At 42.7% G+C, this 14,226-nt stretch overlaps 1 protein-coding gene across 1 annotated transcript in view; it reads left to right on the top strand.

Annotated features, from left to right (window-relative positions):
* The window catches only part of Nbas (NBAS subunit of NRZ tethering complex), a 305,414-nt gene that overhangs the window by 208,721 nt on the left and 82,467 nt on the right, over window positions 1-14,226 (top strand). Inside the window, exons 43-44 of the mRNA XM_038318917.1 lie at window positions 8,545-8,795; window positions 9,972-10,306. Coding sequence (XP_038174845.1) covers window positions 8,545-8,795; window positions 9,972-10,306 — 586 coding nt within the window. The remainder of the gene's footprint in view (window positions 1-8,544; window positions 8,796-9,971; window positions 10,307-14,226) is intronic.

The raw sequence follows: 14,226 nt of genomic DNA on the forward strand, positions 1-14,226 counted from the left end.
AGTTTATTGGAGGTGGTGCTGTCCTTGGGGTTGGTAGTCCTGGGTTCTATAAGAAAGCAGCCTGAGCAAGCCATGAGGAGCAAGTCAGCAAGCAGCCCCCCTCCATAGCCTCTCCATCAGCTCCTGCTTCCAGGTTCCTGCCCTGCTTGAGTTCCTGATGCTTTTGATGATGACCTATTATGTAGAACTGTGAGATGATACAAACCCTTTCCTCTCCCAAGGTCCCTTTAGTCATAGTTTTCATGACAGCAATAGAAACCTAACTAACACGGACAGATGTTGATGCCTTCTGCATTCCCTGGGAGAGCATTAGCTTCTGACAAAAGGTTTAAAGACACGTGAAAACAGGGTCTTACTGTCAGGAAGCCATGTCTAGAGTATTCCAGAAATGGAGAGATCTGAAGGTGTCAAATCCTGCAGAAGGCCAAAAGTTCTTTGTAACCTAAGCATCTTTAATTAATAGTAATCACTGAAGTGTTAATGTCTACGTTTGAGCATTTTTTGGATTCTTCCCTGATGATGGCGCTATGGATAGTAAACATTGTTCTGAATTCACCAATTCTTCTTTTAGGGTTTTTTGGTTGTTTGTTTGCTTGTTTTTTGAGACAGGATTTCTCTGTAGCTTTGGAGCCTGTCTTAGAATACCTCTTGTAGACCAGGACAAAAATCTGCCTGACTCTGTTTCCCAAGTGGTGGCATTAAAGGCGTGCACCACCACTGCCCAGCTGAATCCTCCAATTCTTAGGCACAGTAATATGGTTAAATAAATATTTTCTGTGATATGTGTGGTGTTTAAAAATATACCATGGCATTTTTATTATGTGTATATTTTTCTCTTTCATTGGCTGGTACACAAGGGATGTTGTCTGTGCAAACAGGATGAGTCCTTGGTCTCTGAATATGTTACAAATTATCAGGCAATTGAGGAGCAGGCGAGGCTGCTCCTGGCATATCATTATACCTGCAAGCAGTGTGATTATGCAGATGCACAGCAATTACAAAGCAGGAAATCGCTACCTCCTGGCATCATTACGTGTGAGTGGCAGTGCACTTAATATTGATTTACCTAGTGCTGTTTGAGTCTGTATCTTGCTTAGAAAGGCAGCACTTTGCCTGACGACTTCATCAAACACACTAACTGGTTATTAGAAATCAGCCTTGTAAATACTGTCAAAGTTGCCTAACATTTAGTTAAGCCAGTGCCATTGGGCAGTTAACCAGTAGAACAACAGAAATGCTTTCCTTGGCTTTAGGGTATTTTTTTACTGTTCCCTAAAGTTTCCCTGGTCCACCCATAAAGTTCATTTTTCCACTGGTCCTTTTCCTACCTCTGCTTCATTTTAACCTGAAGCACCACCTTGACAGATAGGTGCAGGCATGGCAGTGTTATGCATAGGGTGTCGTCCCCCAGACCAAATGGCTGGACCAGTTCCTGTGGGTGCTGTGTGTATGTGTCTTTAAACTAGATGACCCCTCCTCTGGAGTCTGTTTTCCTCACCATAAGCAGAGAAGAGTGCAACTTAAGTGATTAAGTGCTAAAAACCTAATCTGCTCCTTAGCTTATGGTCTCTATATCTGGAAGCTGATCCCCTTTATTCCTATTACTGGTTTTAAACAAAATACTGCTTTCTTTTAGTTGCAAATCCATAGAGTCCCTCCCACCCGCAGACACTGGCTCTCCTGGCCTCTCGTTTCTGCTGTGGCATGCTCTCCCTTCACCTTCCAAACTGATGAGTTACTTATGCAGACATGGTAGTGCTTTACTGTGGAGCGTCTCTAGTCAGGTTAGAGGACCCTGTCGATGACAGTGACTGTGAATGTGTGGCCCAGTAGCAAGGGCATGGGACTTGAAAAGGATCTTTTTTCAAGATGCAGAGCTACTGCCCAGAGCCACTTACTGCTAGCCTTGATTGTGTATCTTAATCCTCCAAGTCACTGCCTTCCCGCTGTCCTTACCTGCAGGGTTGTGAAACTTAAAGCCAGAACTGCGAGGCCGGTATAACCCAGTGGTTCTTTGTTTGATATTGTCACCATTCCTGTTATCTTTGCTCTTGTTAATTCTTATTTTTCAGTTTTAAGCATTAGACAAGGTATAATTTTTCCATACCAGAGATTATTTCTAGCTGATGAATTAGCACTATATTTATTAATTGTTAATATTTTTGTGACTTTGTATACTAAACAGTTTTAGGTACTAGACAAGTTAGAAACTCGTGGAGCTCATACACTGATAAGGAGCTGTCTCTCCCCCCACCCATCCAATATATCAGGTGCAGTGCATAATGGAGAACTCAGCACAGTGGGGAAGGCTCTCGCGTGTGTAAAGAGATGGCCTTTGAAGAGTGGTGCAGGGAGAGCATTCTTTCCATCTCAAGGAGACTGTGGGCGAGTGTGAGTTCTTGATGTTCCATAGCTAAAGGAAGGCCCCTTAGCAGACCATGGTGAGCCAAGGAGACCTAAGAAAGGTGGGAAGACATCAGCGTTTCAGACTTATTCTCCATCTCTGTCTTCTTATTAAACTTACTGTGCTTTGCTCCCAGTCTCTCTAGCCCTTGGGGTAATGGCCCAGGTGCTTTTACTTGGCTGATACACAGCACAAAACTGTCTTCTTGTTGGTGAGTTAGGTACTGTCCCTTTTGCACACACAGGCAAGGGCCTCTGTTCTTGAAGACTTTGAGTAACTGCACTGGTTTTTCGTCGATTTCATTTTTGGGAAGTTTCCGTCCATCTCAAGTAGAGATGTGGAAGAGTAAACTGTCCCTTTGGGGAGCAGAATAAACTATAAAGAACACAACTCTTTGTTCTGAAGGACACAACAGATGCAGAATTAGGTTGGGGAATATTGTTTTCAGGGGTGTGACTTTTGTTTACACTGCACTTGTTTAACTCTGTGAAGCTGTGCTACTGGCCTGTCTGACACGTGATGGTCTAATAGTGAGCTGAACAGCCAGTAGTGAGGCAGGCGCCTCACCAATGCTGAGTGGAGGTGGCAGGCAGAGAATAGAAAAACAAAGGAAGGAGAAGGAGAGACAAGAAAGAAGAGGAGCAAGAGAAAAAGGAGAGGAGGACACCAGGGGCCAGCCACCCAGCTACACAACAAATCACACAGAAAGAAGTAAAGAAAGGTATATAGAAATAGAGAAAGAAAAGCCCAGAGGTAAAAGGTAGTCAGGATAATTTAAGAAAAGCTGGCAAGAAACAGGCCAGGCTAAGGCTGGGTATTTATAACTAAGAATAAGCCTTCGTGTGTGATTTATTTGGGTGCTGGGTGGCAGGCCTCCAAAAGCCAAAAGAGTAAACAACATCACATAACAGAATATGCCAGAGGGTTGCTGTTGCTCACACAGGGAGACTTTGTGCCTGAGCTGCCACATTGGAACAATCCTGAATACTGACCTGGTCTTCCAGCCTCACTCTAGAAGGCCCTGGGGAAGAAGAGACGTTAGTGCTAGAGTGGCTAGTAGATGGATAAGCAACAATTGAGTTCATATGAGCTTCTCAAGATTTAAAGTAACTTAGTTTATTATGTGGTATGCGGATCATTGAAAATCAAACAAGCAGAAATGCAGAGCCAGTACAAGGCTGTTCCTGAGGTGCTGTGTTGTATGTGGATACCCAGGTCACAGATCTCAGTGTTTAAAATTGGTCTTGGTTCACCTCAAGAGAAGTTGACCAGGGCTGTGATTTGTGCTTTGCATAAAAATAAATCTACTAGCTTCAAGAGGAACAAAAACTAATTTCTCCCATTGCCAAAATAGAAGCATTCTGCAACACTCATCTCTATATTGTGATTTTTAAAAAAGTATTCTTGTTTTCCCCCATTGCCCTTTCTCCTCCACCATTCCTGCAGTTCTTCTTCATAGCCGGTACTCTCCCTTCTTCCTTGCCTTTTGTGCTGTGCATGTTTTGTGCAGGTGTCCCTGCTGGTTTTGTCCGTGGTTGCAATGACCATGTCACATGCAGTAGCAAGGAATTCAGTCTTTCTGCCCCCTCCTTCACAGTGTTTCCTGGGTCTTGGAGGAGGAGATATGGATGTCCTGTTTAGGGCTGAGCATGAATGTGGTGTGATTCTTAAGGTTCCCTTTTTACACATAGTCAACAAGTTCCTGAAGTAGATATAATCAAAACAGTCTATTTGGGTCAGTGTCTGTCCTGTGCCAGGCACAGCCCTGGTGCTGTGACTCCCCTAATGCAAGCCTGGCCAGGTCCCGACAATCCCCTTGTTTAAAATGTTCCTGATAAAATTCTTTGAGCTCTCCAAGTACGTTTTCCTCCCTGAAAAATATACTTACATATTTTTTTTTTTGCAAAATGCCATGAAATTAGAGACTTGTTTTTGGTTTTTCAAGACAGGGTATGAAATTAGAGATCTATAGAGAGCATCTGTCACATAGGAGTGCTTTCAAAAGCATCTATTACTGTTGATTTTGAAAATAGTCTACATTTACCCAACTCATCCTATGACCCCTACAGTCCATCTGAGCAATTACTTTTCAAGTCAGTGTGGATATCAGATAGTGATGCTACAGGACAAGATGACCGTTTTTAGATGGTGCCTGTTACTGTATCTGTGCTATGGAACTACTGGAATATTTTTAAAGATGCAAATAGTATGAAGTTATATAAACTTGTCAAAATTGACCTTTTATTGTCAAATTGTCTCCTTGGGAAGCATACAAAACTTACTCATGGGTCTCAGTATTACCACTGTATTTATATAATAAAATATTTGATAAAGAAACTCACTGAATACCATTGTTAGAAAAAAAAATAGAATCTCAGATACTCAATATCAGTTCTTTCAGCAACTGTTTACAGGTAATCTAGAAGCGTTACCGTCAACTTACCCATGCCTTACTTGAGGCCTTCTTGTGCTAGATAGCTCAGTTTGCCCCCTTCTCCGTTATGGCTGAATTCAGAGGGTAGGTGTGTCATTTCACAGTAGCCAGTGCTAAAGCCACCTATCCATTGGAGTCACCCATTGGAATTCATGGATCCTCATTCTGTGGAGATTAGTCTCTGTGGGAATGCCCAATCGCTGTGTCTCAACTGTGTTGAACAAAATTCTCAGATGGACACATTGTAGAGTATTAACAGAGGGAGCTATCTCTGGAAGGTCTAACTTGGGACCAGCTCCTACTTCCAGTTAGATTACTTTCGTTTGAGTTTTGGCTTATTTCAGAGAAACAAGACCTTCTGTGGAGAGTAGTTATCAAGGCCAAGAGGTGTTGTAGACCTAAAGTATTGCTGGGTTGCTTGTAAGTTTCATGTCACCCTGCCCCCATCCCCTCTCTGTGCTTCCTCTAACTCTCCCAGGAGCCTTCCTTTTTCTCCTCCTTTCTCATTCCCCTGCCTTCTTCTCTTATCTCTATTCCTTTCAGTCAGCTAATGGAATTGCATTGTTTCCCCCATGTGACATGGTCATTGCAACCACAACAAAACCAGCAGGGACCCCTGCACAAAACATGCACGGCACAAAAGGCAAGGAAGAAGGGATAGTACCGGCTATGAAGAAGAACTGCAGGAATGGTGGAGGAGAAAGGACAATGGGGGAAAACAAGAATAAATAATTGTATTATTTATTTAAATAAGTTCGTTTTCTTGTACAAATGAAAGTCCCTTCAGTGCATGCTGTTTTGAATTAGTTTTGAGTTATTGACAACTTGAAAGCATTACAGAGTATCTTAATCATAGGATTATTCATAATAAATCTACTCCTTGTACATTATGTACAACCAATGCCAATGCCTTCCAGTAGTTAGCCCCTAAAAGAGAAGTAGGCAACACACAGAGTATAAGCTGCTCCATAGCTAAACTTCAGTGCAGGAATAAAGCACCTAAACCATTTTTTAAAGTAATTATTAGATAGATTAGAGAAAAGTATACAATGGTTTCTTAGCATTTTGTTGGCTTTTTTGAGTGGGGTCCTTTGGAATTGTTTTCTAAGCAAAGATTTAATTTCTTGTTCCAAAGAGAAGATAACAGTTTGTGTCTCTGAAGTTATTAAAATGGACTATTGGTTACTGACATCTACAGAAGATCTTAACACATTGTAATTTATTTGAGAGAGATGCTGAGTTTTTAATCTTGTGTATGTACAGGTATTCCAGGATCTGTCTTGACAAGATAATTAGGTAAAACTGTATATGAGACAGACTGACTTGTCAGCTCAGACTGGGAAGTGAGTGGATGAGGAGACAGTAATGTTGAGAAGGACTGGACTCAGAATTAAGTCAAGATGAAGCTAAATAAGCTGCTATGGAGCCCTTGTCCATGCTGTAGACTGCTTTCCCCTGAACACTGTTTATTGGGCTGTTAGGGGTGAAGTGTGACAGGATGACTCTTAGCATATTGTTGCTAGAAGGGAAACTGTTAAAGATGGATTCCTGTTTGCAAGACAGTGTTAGTCTGGGTGCTTGGCCTTCATGACACACAGTCTCTCTGCGAGATAGTGAGCGAATATACTCTGAGGCCAAGTGGGTCAGGATGACACTTTCTCTTCTGTGTGGTGATAATTAAGCCGCTGCAAGTTACTAGCATAAGAGTCGACATAGTGAGTAGAAAGCTTTTTCTTCCTCTCCACTGCCATCCCCTTCTCTCTTTTCATCTGGGTGGCTCATCTTAGTGAGGTTACATAGTGTGTGGGTTGTCTTAGTGGGGTTACATAGTGTGTGGGTTGTCTTAGTGAGGTTACATAGTGTGTGGGTTGTCTTAGTGGGGTTACACAGTGTGTGGGTTATCTTAGTGGGGTTACACAGTGTGTGGGTTATCTTAGTGGGGTTACACAGTGTGTGGGTTATCTTTAGTGGAGTTACACAGTGTGTTGGTCATCTTTAGTGGGGTTATACAATGTGGGTCGTCTTAGTGGCGTTACACAGTGTGTGGGTTATCTTAGTGGGGTTACACAGTGTGTGGGTCTTCTTAGTGGGGTTACACAGTGTGTTGGTCATCTTTAGTGGGGTTATACGATGTGGATCGTCTTAGTGGGGTTGCACAGTGTATGGGTCATCTTAGTGGGGTTACAGAGTGTGTGGGTCATCTTAATGGGGTTACACAGTGTGTCGGTCGTCTTAGTGGGGTTACACAGTATGTGGCTCATCTTAGTGGGGTTACACAGTGTGTGGGTCGTCTTAGTGGGGTTACACAGTGTGTGGGCCATCTTAGTGGGGTTACACAGTGTGTGGGTCGTTTTAGTGGGGTTACACAGAATGTACGTCGTCTTAGTGGGGTTACGCAGTGTGTGGGTCGTCTTAGTGGGGTTACGCAGTGTGTAGGTCATCTTAGTGGGGTTACATAGTGTGTGGGTCATCTTAGTGGGGTTACGCAGTGTGTGGGTCATCTTAGTGGGGTTACGCAGTGTGTGGGTCATCTTAGTGGGGTTACACAGTGTGTGGGTCATCTTAGTGAGGTTACATTGTTTACAATTTTCTTTCTCACTTCATTCTCAGACCTCATTTTTTCAAATTATGAAGAAACTTGTTTGTCATTTTACTATTTGACTAAGTACAGTATCCTCCAAGTATTGAAAGCGCCATTTCTATTAGTGTGGTGGACTGCCCTAAGGAGTCACACCCATTCCAGGGCCCTGAGATTTTAGAAACCTGAGTTGACTGTCTAGGGGAAAACAGGAGACCAAATGAAGTCTTCTCTCTCCAGTTAAATAAAATCTAGATAACTTGTTCAGCAAACAAATATCCTGATCTTTTCTTTACCTCAGCAGATTAACCTTAAATAACTCTTATTAAAGTTTGTTAGAATTTGAGTTAGTATAAAAAGATACTTAAATTAGTATGAAAATATTAAGATGAATCTTTTTTTCAAGAAGCAGTTCTATAGATAGTATTGAAAGCATAATTATTTCCTGTTTTAATCTTACTTGAACATGGCATGAAGTTGATGTTTATTGAATATTAATTCAATACTTTTAGATGTAAGACATGCGTAAATGTTGTTCTTCCCTTGCTAGTTTATTCTTACATTTTAAATTTGCATTTTTATTTATTGCTTAATTTGTGTGTACTTCTGCACATATGTATGGCGATCGTAAATTATTTAGAATAAATGTCCTGTCTTATTTTATGTCCTAGCTGGCAAGAAAAGAACTTTCGGAATGCCTGTTTCTTAGGGCTGCCATGGTTCTGCCTGTGGTGACGTGTGAGAAAGGTCACATAGTAGGATGGCCAACCTCTACTTCTTGTTTGTTCCCTTTATACCCACTGCATAGGTCTTGTGGCTAATAAGAAAAGACTTATTATCTCTGGGCCAACAAGATGGCTCACATTGTGGCCTGAATTTCATCCCATGACCCATGGTAGAACGAAAGAACCAACTCCTAGAAGTTGTCCTTTGACTTCCACGTGCTCACTGTATCAGGCTTCTGTGTGGGCTCCTTCCACAGCATATCACACACACACACACACACACACACAGACACACACACACACACACACACAAATATGTAAATTAGCCTTTCCCCCAGAGTTTATTATCATGTTTATTAAGGGAACAACATGATAACATAGACTGTTTGATTCTTGATTTCAGTTTGTCCACAGGAGAAATTGAAAAGCGAGCCCAAACCCTTCATCTCTTTGACACTTTGAAGACAGATCCTGAGTCCTTTCATAAGCACATGGTTAAGTATATCTACCCCACAATCGCGGGGCTCGATCATGAAAGACTGCTGTATTACTTCACTCTTCTGGAAACCTGCGGCTGTGCGGACTTTGAAACAGCTTCTATTAAACCAGAAACCCACATTCGCCTACTGAAGAAATTTAAAGTCGTTGCATCAGGTAGGACACGTATGTATGTTCCTGATGGCCCCTCCCTTCTAAGTGACACCTAGGGATTAATCTTCCGCTGGCATCCGCATCCAGCTGTGTTTGTAAATTGTCACTGACAGTGAATCCACAGGTCTGTGGAGGAGATTGACGTTAGCTAGCATCTTCCAGCTCCTTTGCCCTGCAGTGAGAACATTCTGCATCAGGAAAAGATAGACGTCTCCTGAAATTTCCTAGTGATTTCAGGTGGATCTGCTATGGACAACCTTCTTTTGTCATATTTGCTATTTTAAAATGACATGATTGGGCCACTAGTCTTAGGCAGTTTGGCAGAATTTCACTTTAGTAGAACCCATTTATTTAAAATAGTCATGGCGTTTGTAGGGCTGGAAAGGTAGGTCAGCAGTTTAGAGCACTTGCTGCTCTTTCTTACTGAAGTCCTAGGTTGGCTCCCAGCATGCTCGTTAGGTAGTTTGCAATTTCCTATACAACCTCAGCTCCAAGAGCTCCAACACCCTCTTCTGGCCTCCATGGCCACCTACACATGTTGTGCACAGACATGGATGCAGGTACTCACATACCTGCATATATTTCTGTGCAATCTTAAATATGTAAATTATATATATACATATACATACACACGCACACACAAAATAAAATATTTGCAGGACGTGTAAAGAGGAAGCTTTGCACCTGCATTTTAGAATTGGGTAGAATGGTTTCTAGCTCTTATAGCTGGGAAATGAAAGGTGTCACCTACCTTAAATCTCTGCAGGGCTCCATACTATGTGGCACTTTGGCTTATATGCATCTTCTTTTCATGGCAACTGTGAGAATGTCCTTTATGTTATCAGTTGTTCTGAGAGCTGTCTTAAGTAGCTGGTGACAAATGGGTAGACTGGTGACTGTGCTTATGGAAGACAGCGTAGGTGCAGAGCGGGCATGACCTGTAGGCAAGGCAACAGTACAGAGAAGGACACGGAGAGTTGTGTAAGTTGAGTGATGTGGAATTGCCCAGTGTAGGTCCAGGCTGGGGCTAGAACTAGTATCTGATCTTCTCTTGAAAGCCTAAAGCTCACAGTATATATTGCTGTCTTTTAATTTAGCCATCCAAGGGGCTCTGTATGTTAGAAGCGTGTGCGTTTCCACTCAAGTCAGCCACTTCCTCCCATTCTCTTCTCCCCATAGGTCTTAATTATAAGAAGTTGACAGATGAAAGTGGGGATGCTCTGGGAGCACTGGAGCCGGTGCTCACGAGTCAGAACATCCTATCTATTTCCAAACTTGCTCCCAGAATCCCTGAGAAGGATGGGCGGATGCTTTCCCCCAGCTCTCTGTACACCGTCTGGTTGCAGAAGTTGTTCTGGACCGGAGATCCTCAGCTCATCAAGCAGGCCCCACAGTCATCCCCCGAGTGGCTGCATGCCTATGACGTCTGCCTGAAGTACTTTGATCGCCTGTGTCCAGATGACCTCATCGCTGTTGTGGATGCAATTACATTTTCTCCAGAAGCTGTGTCTAAGGTAACGGAAAAACTATTTGAAGGTAGATTGAGAGTACTTTGGGAAACAAGAAAATTGTGCTTACATTCTATAGATTTGGTTTTATTTTCTTCCTTGAAGTAGAAAAAAATACATTTGACTTCTCTTTTTTACTGAGCTTAATTGAGAAATCACTTTCTCCAATTACATATAAAGAAACAATAAAAAGCAGTGATTTACTCGTATATATTGAGCTGTTATTCTTCTTATGGCTGTGTCATAATTATCATAGCACATCCTTCTTGTTCTTTTTTTAAATTGTGAAGTGTAAGGGAGCCCGTTGTCTATCCTTGTTTCATTTTACTGAGGACCTAGTCTGATACCTTTCTGGGCTCTGGTCGAGCCCTTAGGATCTTCTCCGTGAATATGAACGATGCAGAGAAGGACATGGTGATTGGGTGTCTCTGGGATGCATGCCATCCTTGCTGGTGCTCTGTGTTGGTATCTGAGCCCTTTGACCCCGTTTTGAGACCTGCTCTCCCAACCTCATCAATAGTTACTGTTTGGGCCCCGCATTGTGCCTCTTAGCATCTCTCTCAGCCTCCGCCTTCACCATCACTGTTTACCTTCTCTTCTCCACACCTGCACTACCTTTTTCTTCCTCCACGACAGCAGGTGTATGCAGTACCTCTCCTGAAATGATTTGCTGTAGTTAGTATTGGGCTGCTATTACAACGGTCCTGTAGGATAATTTCAAAGCCTTGCAAAGATTTCGTCTGGTGCTTGACCCGGTGGGTTCTAGGTTTTAGTCATTCACAAGATTCCAGGCTCTGGGTAACCAAGAACCTTTTCATTTTTGATTAATATAATCCAACTAATTTGAATAACCTGATTTTGGGTTTTACAGCCACTGCTTTGAAATGGGGATAATCCTTGTTTTCAGAAGGAAATAAAGGTAATTTTAGAGAAAAGCTAGCAAGATGAGTCTAAGAAGAGCTTGCACATGTCATGCATCAGCTGTGAGAATCTGTTAGACTTTCGCCTCTTCCAGAGGAGGCTAAGGATGAAGAAGGTGTCTGTTGCTGTGAAGAGACCCCATGACCACAGCAGCTCTTATTAAAGGAAAACATTCAGTTTCAGAGGTTCAATCCATTATCGCCATGGAGGGTCATGGAGTGCACACAAACATTGTACTGGAAACAGGAACTGAGGCAACAGGAAGTGAACTGAGACACACACTGGGTATAGCTTGAATACCCCCATAGTGATGCACTTCCTCCAATAAGGCCATACCTCCTAATAGTGCTATTTCTACTTCCTATAGGCCAAAAATTCAAACAGTTGAGTCTATAGTGGCCATGCCTATTCAAACCACCATGTGTATGGTTACCTGATTTTAGAGGCAAAGTAAAGCTGGTAAAAGGGAGCCACAGTTTGACCTGAAGGAAGCTATGCATGTCCTTTTGTAGTCATTATGCGTCCCTACCTGTAGGAACTGATAGCAACAGGTCAGTGGAGCCTCGGGTCCTAGAGCCCGCCAGAGGGCATCCCAGAGCTGCCTGCCATGGGCCATGGCCACAGCAGAGCTAAGTTTAAATAAGTAGGGAGTGTGTAACATGTGGGAAGGGACCAATCCACCTAGGAGTCTGAAGTCAAAATCTGGCTCTTGAGCTGAAGCCTGAGCGCTGCTGAAGGAGCTGACAAGGACTTGGCCAGAAGACCCTTCCTTCAGCATAGGCTCCCGGCTACCCTCAGGCTGCTGGGTATCTTAAGTAGTTTATGTGAAGCCAGCAGTGGTCCAGTCTGGTGTGTGGTAAGTGGGAGCATGCCTGTGGTGGTCTGTCCAGGTAGTGGCCCTGGACCTTCTTCAGCTGTGGTGTGAGCCAAGTGGTAGTGGCCCTGAGTCTTCTTAAGCTGATATTGAATATGACAACTTGAGTGACATCTAGATTCCACTTGGAGTTGTAGCTTCTGTCTATGTCATCTTAGTCTTCAAGATTTAAAAATACACTGTACGCTCCCTAAACCAACCTTAATCATAGGCTTTCAAGATTTTGTGAACTATTTGAAAGTGTGTGACACAGTTGTTTGTGTGTGTAATTTTATGAGAAAAAAACACATGGCTGGCTCAGGGAAGATTCAGTCAATTACTATGCTGTTCCCTTAACTCAGGTGGAGTAATCCAGGTGCAGCATTGCTTTCTCATGGACTGTTCTCAAAAGTGAGTTTTCTAGTGCACTAGGAAAATTATAAACGTAAAATAATTGCCTTACAATCTGTATCTTTAGTCTAGGTTTAAAATCTCTCCCTATTTTATTAATTGTTTGGCTTTTTATTTTCTGGTTAGAGTGGATATTTGTGGCATTTAGATAAAATGGGTATTCGAAAATATGCAGCGCTGAGACATGGAGGGAGGGAGGGGGAGTGAGAGAGGAACGGAGGGAGGAAAGAGAGAGAGTGTGTGATATGAGACACAAGCCCCACATGTTAGAGGACACATTTGGAAGATGGAATACAACTGGATTTGTTGAAATTTTCAAAACACCAGATGTTCCCACAGCTTGTGCACGATGCTGCAAGTGTACAGTGAGTGTGTGTTACTCATCCACAATACGCAGTTTTCAGGAGCGTGCCCACAGTTAATTCAGAGAGAAATCTTTAGAAAGAATACGTAAGCTTTTTCTAGAGCGCCTAGCAAGACAGTCAGCAATTGTTGAGATACTAAAATTCAGACAGGAATTTCCTGACGTCTGCTTCATGGGCTGAATCCACAGCGAGTATGCCAATGGTCTCTTTCCCTACTTGTCCCAACAGTTGTTTAATTAACATTTGCATTAGCAGAATTCTCAGATGCTCTGGGGACATCGTTCACCAAATAGCATTGTGTCATATGTAGTGGCTACACTCTCCAGTGCTTGAGGTGACGGGTCTGTAGGGAGGAAAAGGATAAGATTTGTACCTGCTGCAGCCTGAATTGCTGAGTTGGTTTGAGTGGCCCCACCTTGTTAATTTCAGCAACTGGAAACACTTTTGTCTCAGGTACAGACATGTTAGGGTGGCTAACACTGTTCCCAGGGAGATGTGAGCACGTGTCTCCTCACCCCAGAAAGGGAACCAGCAATAGTGGGTCTGGCTGTCACCAAAGCCTGACTATGGTATTCCAATTTATTTATTAGAGGTTCTTACAAAAGTGTGGGTAGTGGGCAGTTACAGGAGTGGTGGTGAAGGGTCATTTATGGTTGAGAGGTGACTCGAATGGTGACTGCATCAGCAAAAGACACTGGAGCCTGGGCCACAGCTCCCCACAGCTGGAAGCTGGGAGCTCAGAGCCTCACAGGCAGCAGCAGCTGAACAATTAGGGAGGGCCATCCCAGGCAGCTGGCTTGAACTCTGTGCCCTGTTTCTACATTTAGACTGTTGTTCTGACTGCAGTCATAAAGAAAAGTCAGTGTACACAGACATGTGGTTAGGAAAGAGCATGGTGTAGTAGCCACTACTTTGGGGTGTATTTTGATATTCTACCCAAGCATGAAATGTTTTAAATACTAGCTGCAGCAAGAAATCTAAAATAAAAATGTAATTGCATTAGGCATTTGGAAGTATTGGCACACTGGATGATGAAGATCACTCAAATGTTGAGACATTGCGTTGTTCAGTGTCAAGAAGTTGCCTGTGGTACCTTGAGCACCAGGCTTTCATCAGATAAATCTTGATTTTTTTTTCAGATACTGTCAAGCTAAGAGTGGGAGATGTAAGATTCCTTTTTTTTTTTTTTCAAATTTTATCATTGAAAACAAATATTGTGCACTGTTTTCCTTGAATTGGCAGACTTTTTCAGTTTGAAGAAAGTATGTACCAGATATTTGTCAGCTGCTTTTTGAAGGAAAAGAAAAGTTACTCACAAAGCTCAGGCTCTGACAGCTCCCGGTTCACATGATTGTACAGATCCTGATGACACTTGT

Source organism: Arvicola amphibius, chromosome 2 (assembly GCF_903992535.2).
Source record: "Arvicola amphibius chromosome 2, mArvAmp1.2, whole genome shotgun sequence".
In the NCBI taxonomy this organism is placed as follows: domain Eukaryota; kingdom Metazoa; phylum Chordata; class Mammalia; order Rodentia; family Cricetidae; genus Arvicola; species Arvicola amphibius.